The 14,671-nt window shown below is 31.4% G+C and overlaps 1 protein-coding gene across 1 annotated transcript in view; it reads right to left on the bottom strand.

Annotated features, from left to right (window-relative positions):
• LOC128025833 (adhesion G protein-coupled receptor A3-like) overlaps positions 1-14,671 on the bottom strand; it is an 82,168-nt gene that overhangs the window by 4,435 nt on the left and 63,062 nt on the right. The window contains exons 15-17 of the mRNA XM_052612377.1: positions 7,399-7,526; positions 3,816-3,939; positions 2,617-2,765 (exon numbers count right to left, since the gene is read on the bottom strand). Coding sequence (XP_052468337.1) covers positions 2,617-2,765; positions 3,816-3,939; positions 7,399-7,526 — 401 coding nt within the window. The remainder of the gene's footprint in view (positions 1-2,616; positions 2,766-3,815; positions 3,940-7,398; positions 7,527-14,671) is intronic.

Genomic DNA, 14,671 nt, shown 5'->3' with positions numbered 1-14,671 from the left:
TTGGAAAGAAACCAACCAAGATACACTTATTAGTGTTTATTTTATTGCACGCGTCGATTTCATCAACAGTACTACTTCTCTTTTAAGAGTTTTTTCTACATTTCAGTAACACTTACATTCACCAAAACTTAGAGCTTTATTCCTCTCTATGTTCTAAAGGTTTTTAGTGGAGGGTTTGCTTGATTTTATTATTGCACTTTATCTTTTTACATCTATAGATTCCAACTCCAATATATATGTTTAAAGGCATTTTTTTCTTAAAATTAGTTTGTTTTTCCACCACAGTAACCCTGACATACTCCAAAACTTACAGTTTTATGCCTCTCTATATTCTGAAGGCTTTTACTGAAGGTTTTCTTCATATGTTATTTGCTTGATTTTATTATTGCACTTTATTAATTAGTGTGGATTTCATATATTTAAAGGCCATTTTCTCAAAATGAGTTTCTTTCTCCACTTTGCCAGTACTTACATACACCAAAACTTAGAGTTTTTTCCCCATCTATATCCTGAAGGTTTTTACAGAGGGGTTTGTTCATTTAACATTCGCCTGGATTTATATAAAAAAAATCATTAAAAAAAAAACAGCAAAAACTGTTTATTAACAGTATTTTCTAATTTACGAAGTGAAAATAAGGAAAAACCCCAAATCCTATCTTAAAAAAAAAAAAACTTTAATTATAATATATCATAAAATAAAATAAAAGCTTAACCTGAATGTTGGAAGTTTATGCAAATGAGTGCATATTTAAACATAACATTTAAATTCTAACAGTTTTCAACAATTTATAATATATGCATTTTTTTATCCTATTCACATGTAGTGACTTGCTTTAAAGCACAAACCCGATGTGACTTGTGTGTAATAAACAGCAAGTTATTGTAAATTAAATGATGTTTCATAAGCTTTTAAATAAGTCTGCAACATTAACACTGCACTAAAATCCCAAAAGTAATAAGAAAACACTGCTTCTCAAAGAGTGAGATGTGAGAAGCATAAAAAAAGATGTGCTGATCCGACCAACAATCAAGAATTAAAAACTGCAGGAGGCTTGAAGCGTGAGAGCATTATTCTGGAGACAGATAAATGAAAAACGATCATGCGGCTTGCAAGTGAACAGTGAAAATGCACATCACAGATGAGAAACATCATTAGTGAGCTATTAATCCATTTCATGGCTCTCTGTGCAGAATAGCATACTACTCTACTCTTATTTGCAGTATGCACAGAATTCACTTCATCTGTAAACATAGAATACTAGTGTGCAATGCATTGCATAATGCATAACCGTTTCACATACATAAAAAAAATATAGGCTTCAGATTTGAGTAAACACTGTGTGGTATGCAATACACTATGAGCGACTCATTTTCCATGTTCTGCTTTAATTAAAAACCAAATTAGTTTGGAGAAAAGAGGGTGAATTGGAGTGTCTCCATGTTCTCCTCACGTCAGAGGACTAAAGATTGGTTAAAGATCTCGCTCTCAGTATCTGACTCACGTCTTACCGGCCGAAGCGTTTCTCACAGAGAACACAATGTCTGCACTCGGCTTTCATGTGACCTACTTTCAGCACAATCAAACCCAAATACTCCACTCAGAAGAACTGAAAATCCCAGATTTAAAGCCACGAACAAGCAGACATGCTGAATGAAGCTGCGTTACACTTAGAAACATCAAAAAAAACAAAGAACGTGTTAGTTCTGCCTTCACTAGAACAAAATACGATGTAGTTGAAGATAAGTCTTGTGTGTGTGTGTGTGTGTGTGTATATATATACACACACATACACACACACACGAAAACAATACTTAAAATTATTATACAATTTAAAAAAAACTTGAAATACTAAAATAACTACAACTAAAATACATTTATAGAAACTATATATTTTATAAAGAAAATTAAACGACAACAACAAAAAACACGGATAAAAATACAATATAAAATAAATATTATTTTAAAATAAAAAATACATATGTTAAAGCTATAAAATATATAAAAAATATATTTTAAATATTAAAAATATAAAAAATGTAACTCATTTAAAACCTACTTTTAGCTACTTCTCGTTTTAATTGAGTTGAATGTGTACTAAAATAACTGAAATAAAAAAAATACTTTAAAAAATCTATATAAACATAATAAAAAATAACAACAATAATAATAACTACAACAACAAAGGCAACTTATAGAAATGAAAAATACAACAAAACTACAAAAGCTTTAAACTAAATACAAAAATTTTAAATATCATAAAACAGAGTTCAGAGTATACATTTCTCTAAATTGTTCATTATTTATGTATTCAACAGCTGCAAACAGCTAAACGCAACTATTAACTTATGTTCCTGTGGCTCAGTGGTAGAGCATTGCATTATCAGCGCAAAAGGTTGTGGGTTCGATTCCCAGGGAACACATGTTTGGTAAAAAATGTGAGCCTGAACTCACTGGATAAAAGCGTCAGCTAAATGCATTACATTTATTTCTATGAAACTAGTCACTGACAGATCTACCGAAGAATGAACAGTAACTTTCACATGCCCAGAGAAAAGTGAAGCATATATTCAGCACACACTGATTCAGGTACAAGAGTAAAAACTCAAGGTTCGTACCTCAGCATGGGTGATTTGGGGTGAGGCGGCTTGTGGTCTCCGTCCGGCGCTTGCTGAGGTTTTTTGGTCACTTGTTTGTAGATGTTTCGTGCCGTGACGCCCAACCAGAGCATCGTGGACAGAGAGGAGTAATGCAAGACGACACCGACCTGAAACACACGGTTCAGTGCTTAAAACACAACACTGATACGATTGTCTTTATTTCACTTTGAAATCACACTGGCTGAAAATCCTGCTCTCCATTACATTATATTACATATTATATGCAGTGCAAAAAACTTAATAAAATTATGCATGACGACTGATTGCATTATGCCTTATAACTCAAGAAATGAGTGCAAAAATTTTTTTTGTCTTCTATTTATGTTATAGAATATAGTTTAACAATATCGCACAAGTAAAAGTGCAGTTTTACCCATGTAACTGCATGATTGCAAAATTTGTAAAATTAGATTTTATACACTTGTTCACTAAACAAGAAGCGACACACAACAGTGTTGTGTTACTGAATGATTCCTCATTTTTGAACGAATCAAGTGAGTCAATGATTCAGTGAATCATAAAGACAGTAATTCGCTTTGTTTCTAAATGAATCATTTGTTTGAACGAATCAGTTGAAAGAATGATTCAATGACTCACTCATTAAGAACTAAGACCTACTGGCACTTTGTTTCATTTTTAGTGTATTTTTATTTATATATGTAAATAAACTGCTTAATTAATCGACTGATTATGTAATTAGGTACAACAGTATCAAATAATAAATAATATAAAAATCCAAAGAGATGCATGTGAATCTTGCAGGCTTCAGCGCCGAATAAAAGACATTATACTGACAAAGAAACCCGCTGGACTTATAGAAACACACAGCGTCCCACTGACCCTCGCTCTCACATCATCTGCTTCATCTGTAGCTCATAATGTGGGACAAAATGACCAAAGCTTTGTGGTGATGAGAGCCTCTCAAACACACACATTTTGACGAAAGCGACACTGAAAGCCCCTGAAGGCATGAGAGCATCTTAAGTGCAAATATACTGTATGATGCTCTATATAATTTCAATCAAGTCTATGCAGCAGTTACATTAAGGTCAGACACTGTATGCATGAGGAAATAAAAAAAAACATGCACAACGAATTATAATGCCGCACACATGAATAATCGAGTTAATGCATTGAACGACAGATGAGAGACTCACGGCCTGACAGATGATGGGGTACTTGATTCGGTTGATGCCTCCGGCGAACACGGCGAACGTCAGAGCCGTGTGGAAGCAGAAGTTGAGAAGCATGTGCCATCCTTTCCGACTGATCCGGATTGAGCTGGAGAAAACAGACACACAACATGAGTGAACTGGGTTCGACGGGAGGGAAGGACGGGTCATCATTACTGAAACACTGAAGCAGAAACCAATCACGTCACGTCACAAGAGTTACTGACATATTTAACACCTTTTTACTTTAGATTTCATTTTCTTTATTTTTGAAATAAATTTATATTAAATAATACACTATATTTAATATTTTATGACATAAACATATATTAAATAAAACATCATAAAATATTTTATGTAAATTTTAGTATATTTATTGTGTGTTTATGTGTGTGTGTAGATTTTGTGTGTGTGTGTAAGTAATTTTTGTACATATTTTGTAAAAATGTATAATAAAAAAATAATACATAAACTAAGACTATAATAATACATTATTTAATAGTTGTTTGTTTTATTTTATTTTAAATTGGAGATATTTTAAAATAAAAATAAAATTAAAATTTCAAAATATAAAATAAAATATATAAATATATATAATCTATATTTAACAACTGAGTGTATTTATAAATATATATATATATATATATATATATATATATATATATATATATATATATATATATATATATATATATATATATATATTTATATGTTAATCCAATTATATATAGAGAGAGAGAGAATTTTATAACTATTTATTTAAACTATTTTAAATTTAATTTATAAAATAAAAATATGCATCAATAAATAACATACAAAAAAACTATATTTTATATTATTTTATAATATAAAATATAGTTTATAATTTTATTTATATTAAATAGAATGTGTGAATTTTATTTTTCAGGATTCAGAGATGAATAAAAAGTTTAAAAGCATTTATTTGAAAATAGAAATCTTTTGTGACATTATAAATGTCTTTACTGTCACTTTTGATCAATTTAATGCATCCTTGATGAATGAAAGTATTAATCTACTTAAGCTTTTGTTTTAAAAACAAAATAAATACTAACTTCTGGAGAAAAAAAAAAAGCAGATCCCTTGTACACAAGATGATTTAATCAGGCAAACAGAGTCTAATGTAAACACATGAGAAATAAAGATTGATGGAAAAATAACAATAAAAATCCCATTATTTTCAGCTAAACCCCATGCATTTTATATTCTAGTTCAACTAAAACCATAATTTTTTTTTTACATAAAATGTAAACAAAAATAAAAAACTAATTAATTTTAATGTCTCATTTTAATTTAATTTAATTTCATGTAATAAAACAACTAAAGCTAAATCTTAAATAAAAATGAATAAAATGTATATAAACATATATAGAAAAAACTACTTTTATTAATCAAATGAAATAAAACCAAAAATATAAAATGCATTTTTCTTTAGCAACATTTCTCATTTTCATTTAGCTAAACTTGATGCATTAAACTAAAGCTAAAAACCAAAATAAAACATTTAATAAAAAAACATATATAAATAAAAAAATATATATATTTAATATTATAATTACATTTAATATTATAATATAATTACATTCTCTCCCCACTGCTCTTCTCCCTGTACACTAATGATTGCACATCTAAGGACCCCTCTGTCAAGCTCCTGAAGTTTGCAGATGACACCACACTCATCGGCCTCATTCAGGACGGTGACGAGTCTGCTTACAGACAGGAGGTAAAAGAGCTGGCTGTCTGGTGCAGTCTCAACAACCTGGAGCTTAACACGCTCAAAACAGTGGAGATGATCGTGGACTTCAGGAGAAACCCCCCTGCACTCCCCCCACTCACCATCATGAACAGCCCTGTGACTGCAGTGGAGTCATTCAGGTTCCTGGGTACCACCATCTCTCAGGACCTGAAGTGGGACATTCACATTGACTCCATCGTAAAAAAGGCCCAGCAGAGGTTGTACTTTCTCCGCCAGCTGAGGAAGTTAAACCTGCCACAGGAGCTGCTGAAACAGTTCTACTCCACCATCATTGAATCCATCCTCTGCACCTCAGTAACTGTCTGGTTCAGCTCAGCTTCTAAATCTGACCTCAGAAGACTACAGAGGGTAGTCCGGACTGCTGAGCGAATCATCGGTTCAACTCTCCCATCTATTCAAGAACTGTACTTATCCAGAGTGAGAAAAAGGGCTGTCAAAATCACTCTGGACCCCTCACATCCAGCACACTCCCTCTTTGAACTGTTGCCATCTGGTCGACGCTACAGAGCACTGAGCACCAGAACGACCAGACACAGGACCAGTTTCTTCCCTCAGGCAATCCATCTTATGAACAGCTGACAATAATGGCGAACACACTACACTTTATATTTATATACACACACACTTTATTTATCTAACACACATACTTAGTATACACTTAAATTTTGCACACAATATATATGTACATACATAACTTCACTTTGTAATATACCTGCCTACAATTGTCATTTGTATATTGTCATTCACTGTCTACATATTTGTATTTTTTATTCTTTTATTATGTGTTTTATGTTCTGTCGCTGTCATTCTGTTGTACTGCGGAGCTTCTGTCACGAAAACAAATTCCTCGTATGTGTAAACATACCTGGCAATAAAGCTCATTCTGATTCTGATTCTGATTCTGATTCTGATACATTTTTGTGAAATAAAATAAACATTGAAAATAACTATAAAAAAGTATTTTTATTTCAACATTTCTCATTTTCATTCTCAACTTGAGGTAACTAAATCTAAAAGTGAAATCTTATTCTCACACAATCCAGTTAAACAGTCAAGTGCACTCTGTAGTGCTCCCTAGACGTCTGTAGTGAACCTCGGGCCGTAAAATCATTATTAAATCTCTCTTAGCTGCAGATGTGTATTGGCATTGTTAGAGAACTCAATAAAGATTCAGATCTTGTTCTGCTGATATTGTGGCTGGAGTCTGATTTCCCCAAAGCCCTGATCGCGGTGGTGATGAGGAACACACTAAACCAGCCGAAACACGGCAAAACACTGAAGCAGTCTGCAGAAGAACACACGGAAAACTGAGACTAAAGCATGTGAAATCTGTGTGTGTGTGTGTGTGTGCATCTCATGATGGAAGACTGATAAAGTTCTGCAGAATTGAGGGCGTGGCCTCTTGAGTGACAGGTGGATTGCTGCTGCTGTCACCGCCGATGAGCTTGGTGGGCGTGGCTTCAGCAACCAGCCCCCGCCTCTTTGCCCATGTTTGATTATCAGGGAGTGATGCGTGGCTAAGATGGCTCCGCCCACTTTAGGCTTCAAAAACGCTCTTCAGAAACCTACGGGTGACATCACGGACACTACGTCCATGATTTTATTCAGTCTATGCTAAAAAAAGGGAAATGTAGACATTTGTGATTGACCTTCAGAAGCTGAGAAAATAATTCAGGGGTTGATCTGATGATTTAAAGGTTACATTAGCAGGTTTAGTCCAGCTTTAATTCAGACGCCTTGATTATTTTAAGTCGTGAACACTATGTTAGTGGTGTTTATGTGAATGCACCCTACCTGTGGTGCACTATGTAGGTGATGATGGAGGCAAACAGGCAGAGCAGCATGACCGCTGTGCAGGCGTACACCACCGGGTGCAGGAACTCTCCCGGATACGGAGGAAACGACAGCACCTTCTTCAGATCCTGACACACACACACACACACAGAGAGAGAGAGAGAGAGAGAGAGAGAGAGAGAGAGAATCAGCATCCCACACACAGACGCTGAGTTACCAGGCATTGAGACGCCACCAACAAATAAGAAACAGTGAGTTAGAAGAAACGTGTGTGTGTGTGTGTGTGTGTGTGTGTGTGTCTTAACTGAGCTTCAACTTTGGAGATAAAACTGTACCCATAACATTTTTAGAAGAAATCTAATAGTATCTATTAATAATTGTATTGATAATTATATATTATATAAAAACATATTATGTATGTGTAATAATTATTTACATTTACAATAATAATAATAATAATAATAATAATAAATTAAAATATACAGCATATTGTAATAAATCACATGAAACCAGTCAAGAAAAAATATCCAGCTTGAATTAAACCAAAATAAAAACATTAATAAAAATTAAAAGAAATAAAAGAAATAGCAGAATAAATCATGAAATGAGTCAAGAAAATATTAAACCAAATTAAAATAAATAAATAAATACAAATTTAAATAAATAAAAGAAATAGCAGAATAAATCATGAAACGAGTCAAGAAAATATTAAACTAAAATAAAAACATTAATACAAATTAAAAGAAATAAAAGAAATAGCAGAATAAATCACAAAACGAGTCAATAAAATATTAAACCAAAATCAAAAAAATGTAATAAAAATTAAAAGTAATAAATAAAATAGCAGAATAAATCATGAAACGGGTCAAGAAAATATTAAACCAAAATAAAAACATTAATACAAATTAAAATAAATAAAAGAAATAGCAGGATAAATCATGAAAAGAGTCAAGAAAATATTAAACCAAAATAAAAACATTAATACAAATTAAAAGAAATAAAAGAAATAGCAGAATAAATCATGAAACGAGTCAAGAAAATATTAAACCAAAATAAAAACATTAATACAAATTAAAAGAAATAAAAGAAATAGCAGAATAAATCATGAAACGAGTCAAGAAAATATTAAACCAAAATAAAAACATTAATAAAAATTAAAAGAAATAGCAGAATAAATCATGAAACGAGTCAAGAAAATATTAAACTAAAATAAAAACATTAATACAAATTAAAAGAAATAAAAGAAATAGCAGAATAAATCATGAAACGAGTCAAGAAAATATTAAAACCAAAATAAAAACATTAATAAAAATTAAAAGAAATAGCAGAATAAATCATGAAACGAGTCAATAAAATATCCAGCTTGAATTAAAGGGGGAACAAAAGTGAATAAATGCACACAACAGACAGACAGATCTTCACTGATTTGATTTATGATCACAGTCTCATGTATTTCCACACTCATACAGCAGCTGACAACATCCAGAAATACAAGCTTTCTGTAAGTCTGATTCCTCTCACAAACACTACACAAGCATCATTAGACACAACAGCCGATCTGTGACGTGATGAGACGCTTCAGATCATCAGCTTCACCATAAACCAGTTTCATTTCTAGCAATATTGAGATTACAGAGAGATCTAATGTCTAAACTCAATCACACACACACACACACACACACGCAGCCTGTGTCACCAACATCAATACTTAAAGGTATTCATAATGCTCATTATAATGCATTATATCTAATAAATAATTGTAACCAAAGTTTAAATGAATATATTCAAGGGTTTGTCATGCATTTTAATTCATTAAAGGTGTAACTATGAATATAATTGTGGTTATGATTATTAATGAGATCATACAGTGCATTAAAATGTGCATTGCAATACATAATTAATGCATTAAAACTACTTTTAATATGCATTATATATAAAGTGTTATCAAGATTTCCAGTCATCATTCTGTATGTCTCAAAAAGACATGAAAACTGATGAGCCAGAACATGATTTTCTGATTTTGATTTCTGATTCTGATGATTTTTTTAATAAATACTGAATGTTATGTACTGAATTTAAAAAAGTGTGAAATTTTTGTGAGATTGTAACATGATTTTGTTTGATATAAAAATTGATTTATATGCCGATTAAATAAGTGCATTAATGTACTGGTTAAATAAACACAGGTACTGAACTTTATGTTATTAATAAATGTAAATAAATGTGATTTGTGTGAGATTCACCTCTATGTCTGATTAAGGCTGAACACACAGTGAAGCAGCACACAATGAAAGCGTGATCTGATCATTCACACCAGCTCCACGCCATGAATCCTGACAGATCTGAGCATCACCAGACCTTGATGATCACCTGCTGACGCTTTCATGTGCTTCTCAATCACCACACAGAGCTTAAACATCAGCATCACGAGGCATTGTGGGTAACAAGCGCTGACGTTATCAAGCCACACTCAGAAAGCCTGTGATGCTGCTGAAGAGGCAGATTAAAGCGCTTCTGTGTCTGCGTCTGTGTCTTACGATCCGACCACAGGTGCATCAGCTTCACGAGCATCTGTCAGCCAATCAGAAGCAACATCAGGCCTGCAGCTGCCAGAGAAGAGATTTCATTACTAGCCCTAAACACCAGAGAGATGCTCAAACAGACCGACAGACACCTCTCAAGAAGAAGCCCAGGTCACATTTCACTTCAAACAATGTGTTCAAAATTAGACAAACAAACTAAAACAAACAAAAAAATTAATTAATGCATTTATATACTGATTAAATAAACACTGAATATTGCAGGTATATACTGAATAAACAAACAAACCAATAAATAAACAAATAAATAAATGCATTTATAAACTGATTAAATAAACACTAAATACTGCAGTTATATACTGAATAAACAAATAAATAAATAAATAAATAAATGCATTTATAAAATGATTAAATAAACACTAAATACTGCAGTTATATACTGAATAAACAAATAAATAAATAAATGCATTTATAAAATGATTAAATAAACACTAAATACTGAAGTTATATACCGAATAAACAAATAAATAAACAAACAAATAAATAAATGCATTCATAAACTGATTAAATAAACACTAAATACTGCAGTTATAAAATAAATAAATAAATAAATAGATTAAATAAACACTGAACACTGCAGTTATACACCGAATAAATAAATAAATAAATAGATTAAATAAATAAATAAATAAATAAATAAATAAATAGATTAAATAAACACTGAACACTGCAGTTATATACCGAATAAATAAATAAATAAATAAATAAACACTGAACACTGCAGTTATATACCGAATAAATAAATAAATAAATAAACACTGAACACTGTGCTTAACAAAAAAATACATATAAATGTAGTATGTGTTGTAGTGCTTTAAACATGCATTGCATTACTCCTTTATTAAATGATTTATTGTATTGATAAAACCAATAAAACAGATGCATTACAGTAATCAGAATTAGTGTAGAAAATGTGCTTAATTGTCATGAAAAACTAAATCCTAATAGCTTCAATAACAGGTTTCATTAAAAAAAAAAATCTTTTTTTATACTGCATTTATAAATTACATTTAAATATTGATGCATTCATAAACTACATGTGTGTAAATTAATGCATTTATGTTATTAAATACATGCATCTACTGAATATAAACTTTATAATAATAATCAAATACAAACAAACTTTAAGACCCTTCTTTTATTTAACATTGTACTTGAGTTTTCCTCCTGGTTTTAATGATTCTGAATGATGATCCTCATTACTGTTATATGATGCTGCTTTTCTCCTTTAAAACAGCATTAATTAAAGAATCAGCAAACCGTCCTGAAACCACCCTCATAATCAGTCCTTCATCCACAGACCGGCTCAGAGAGAATTTATATAACTTTAAACTTTATAAAAGCTATCAAAATCATAATAATAAAAGCAATAATGTATTTAAGAAGAACACACTTTTTAAATAATCCAGTCTGGTCATAATCTAGTTGTCAGATAAACCTGGAACTGTATATTATGAATATTGTTGGCTCCATGACAAACTGCTTTTATTCCTCTTCTGTAAGTCTCTTTCCATAAAAAATAATGCATAAATATAAATGCAAAAAAAAATTCAGTATTTACTATTAGAGTAAGGTTCGTGAACAAACCTGTGCCGCAAAATTCTTGCAGAAAATATATGATATATAAATATAAATGAATAAATACAATAATAAAATAAAAGGAAGCTTTAGGTAGTCAAACTACTAAAGTGACTCTAAATGTTGAATTGACATGACAGAAAATACCTAAATAATAATAATAATAATAATATATTAAATAAAACATTAAATAATCATAAATAATATATAAAATAATATGAAATAAAGGAGGCGTTTAGGAAGTCAAACTACTAGTGACTTAAAGTGACCAAAAACATTGAACGACACGACAGAAAGAAAAGACAAGAAAAAGAAAAGAAAAGAAAAAAAGAGACCCTGAAATATTGAATGGAGATGCCAGGAAGTAACTAAAATAATAATAATAATAATAATAATAATAATAATAATAATAATAATAATAATAATAATAAAATAAGAATATTAAATAATATTAAAGAAAATATAAAATACAAGAAAAATAAAGGACTGCTTAGGAAGTCAAACTATGTATGACTTAAGAAATAAAATAAAAGAAATAATTAAAAAAAAAATAAAAAAAATAAAAAAAATTAAATTAAATTAAAAATAAATAAATAAATAAAATAAATAAATAAAAAATTAAATAAAGTAAAATTAAAATTAAAATGTTAATTTAATTAAATAATAAAATAAAATAAAATAAACTTTAGGAATTGAAACTACTAATGATTTACTCAAAGAAACTGAAAAAGTTAAACTGACACACCAGAAAGAATCTGATGAATGAATTAATGAATAAAACTTTTTTAAGGTAGTCAATGAAATGATAAACATTTTCATTTATCTGTGCAAAATATTCTGGGCAAGTTTCTGAAGAGACATTTAAGTGTAGTTTTAAACCTCGTAAAACAACGCTTGTGCTGATCCTTTGATATTTGAAGAACTCTGAAACACTGTAACATTCAAAACCTGCTACAATGCAAAGAATACATAAATATATATATATACACGTACATATATGAAGCATTAATCTGACAGTGAAAGTGCTTCTCCGCAGTCTCCCTCCGAGTCAAAGGATCAGAGGTGCATCGGAAGCATCACCCAGAGAACATTACTCCAGCACAAGCAACCTTTGAGAAGAAGACTCACTAAATGTGTTTTAAAAGTCGGTCTCTCATTGGTTACTCTGAATGTTTTCAGGCTCCTAATGGAACATGCAGTACGTTCAGCGGTGACTCATCTGTCCACAAAACTCTCAGCAACCGCTTTAAACCTGAACAATGTTAGTGTTCCCCGCTGACAGCAGCAGAAGTGTGGATGCTGCAGGGACGGGGAGTTAGTCGAGATAAACCTCCCAGAGGTCTGAGGGTCAGATCTGTGCAGCTGGACCACACACACACACACACACACACACACACTGGTGCAGTAATGCAGCACTGCGTTAATGTCATGCACCAATACATCCACTAACATACTTCACAGCTTCTTCCTGTCAGACGCCTGAGACGAAAATATACTCAACCCTCAGACCATCCCAAGATCAGGAGGAGTTTGTTTAGAAATGTTGCATTGCATCAGTGTCTCATCAACGGATGCTCTGCAGTGAATGGGTGCCGTCAGAATAATGCTGGATGTGTTTCAGGTTTTGTCTTCTCCAGATGTTCACTGATGGACTGGAGTGCTGTGGATTATTGAGATGTTTTTATCAGACTCTCATTCTGACGGCACCCATTCACTGCACAGCATCCATTGATGAGACACTGATGCAATGCTGCATTACAAACAAACTGATGAAGACACAAACTCATCCACATCTCAGATGGCATGAGGGTGAGCATATTTATTAAAAAGACCAAAGAAAACAACAAAAAGACTAGACCTCCAAAAATGTCCCAGTTTCCGGTCACGACTCCAGTATAAAAACCGGTTTTAAGAAAAGTCCTGGTGATAAACACAGTTTTTAGACATCTGTGGGCGAGAAGGAACCAAACAGTCTTTGTGTGACTAAGCTTACAAAGAAACACAGTCCAAAATAAACGCTCTGAGATATTTCAGGCAACATGCAGAAAAAATAAATAATAGTTCATGACTCATCAAGCCACAACAAACAGCCTCAATCAACAAATAAATATATAAATGCATAAATAAAGCACAGGTATATCAGAACATCAGGGCATTTCTAACAACTCCGGTCCTCATATTTATATCATATACATTAATCACTTTAATTAATAGTAATATTGTACTTCCAGTCTTTATGTATAATGCATTATAAAAGTAAATTCTAATGCATGTTGTCTTTTCATAAATTATAATAAACAGAGTTCAAATGCATCGTCATATGTAAAGGTTTGTCCATCGTGTTTTAATGCATTATACTTTTTAAAGGTCTAACAATTAATTAATATGTATTATATTATAGCGGTTTACATTTATTCATGAGATCATACAATGCATTACATAGTTAATGCATTACAAACACTTATAACAGATCATATATAAAGGCTTTAAGTGAAAACATTTACATTAAGTACTATATAGAAAATGTCAAATGCTTTATTATTATATTGTCAAAAAATAAACTATATTTAATCTTAAAGATTTAAATCAACAACATACCAAATGATGCACTTTTGATGTTTTCTATATTTTGCTTTTTTTTTTTTTTTATAAATCCACACACACACACACACACTCTACAGAGTAAAATTTAAATTGCTTGATTGTTTAAATAATGCAAAATGTCAACTACATCATTGCTGTAATCTATTATTATTAAATATTATTTCATTATTATTATGATTAACATCATTATTTTCTGTAAAGCTGCTTTGAGACGATGCATGTTGTGAAGATCACTATCCAAATAATTTTAATTTGAGACATGCACCGCAATCACACCATTTTATTTGAGTAAATGAAGATATCTGCTTCTACAGCGTCCTTGAGGAAACACTGCATTAGGCTTTTATTGTTATGCAAAGACATGAAATCTCTCAACACTAAAGATGCATGTCAAGTAATTCTGATAAAACACGAGCAGGCTGTGTTCTCCGCCTGATCTCTCACACACATAACGCAAATGAAGAAGTAGGAAGGTGAAATCAATAGCGTTT

The sequence above is a fragment of the Carassius gibelio genome, chromosome A13 (genome assembly GCF_023724105.1).
Source record: "Carassius gibelio isolate Cgi1373 ecotype wild population from Czech Republic chromosome A13, carGib1.2-hapl.c, whole genome shotgun sequence".
In the NCBI taxonomy this organism is placed as follows: Eukaryota; Metazoa; Chordata; class Actinopteri; order Cypriniformes; family Cyprinidae; genus Carassius; species Carassius gibelio.
The sequence above is the reverse complement of the archived record's forward strand: the minus strand, read 5'-3'. Positions and strand labels throughout refer to the sequence as shown.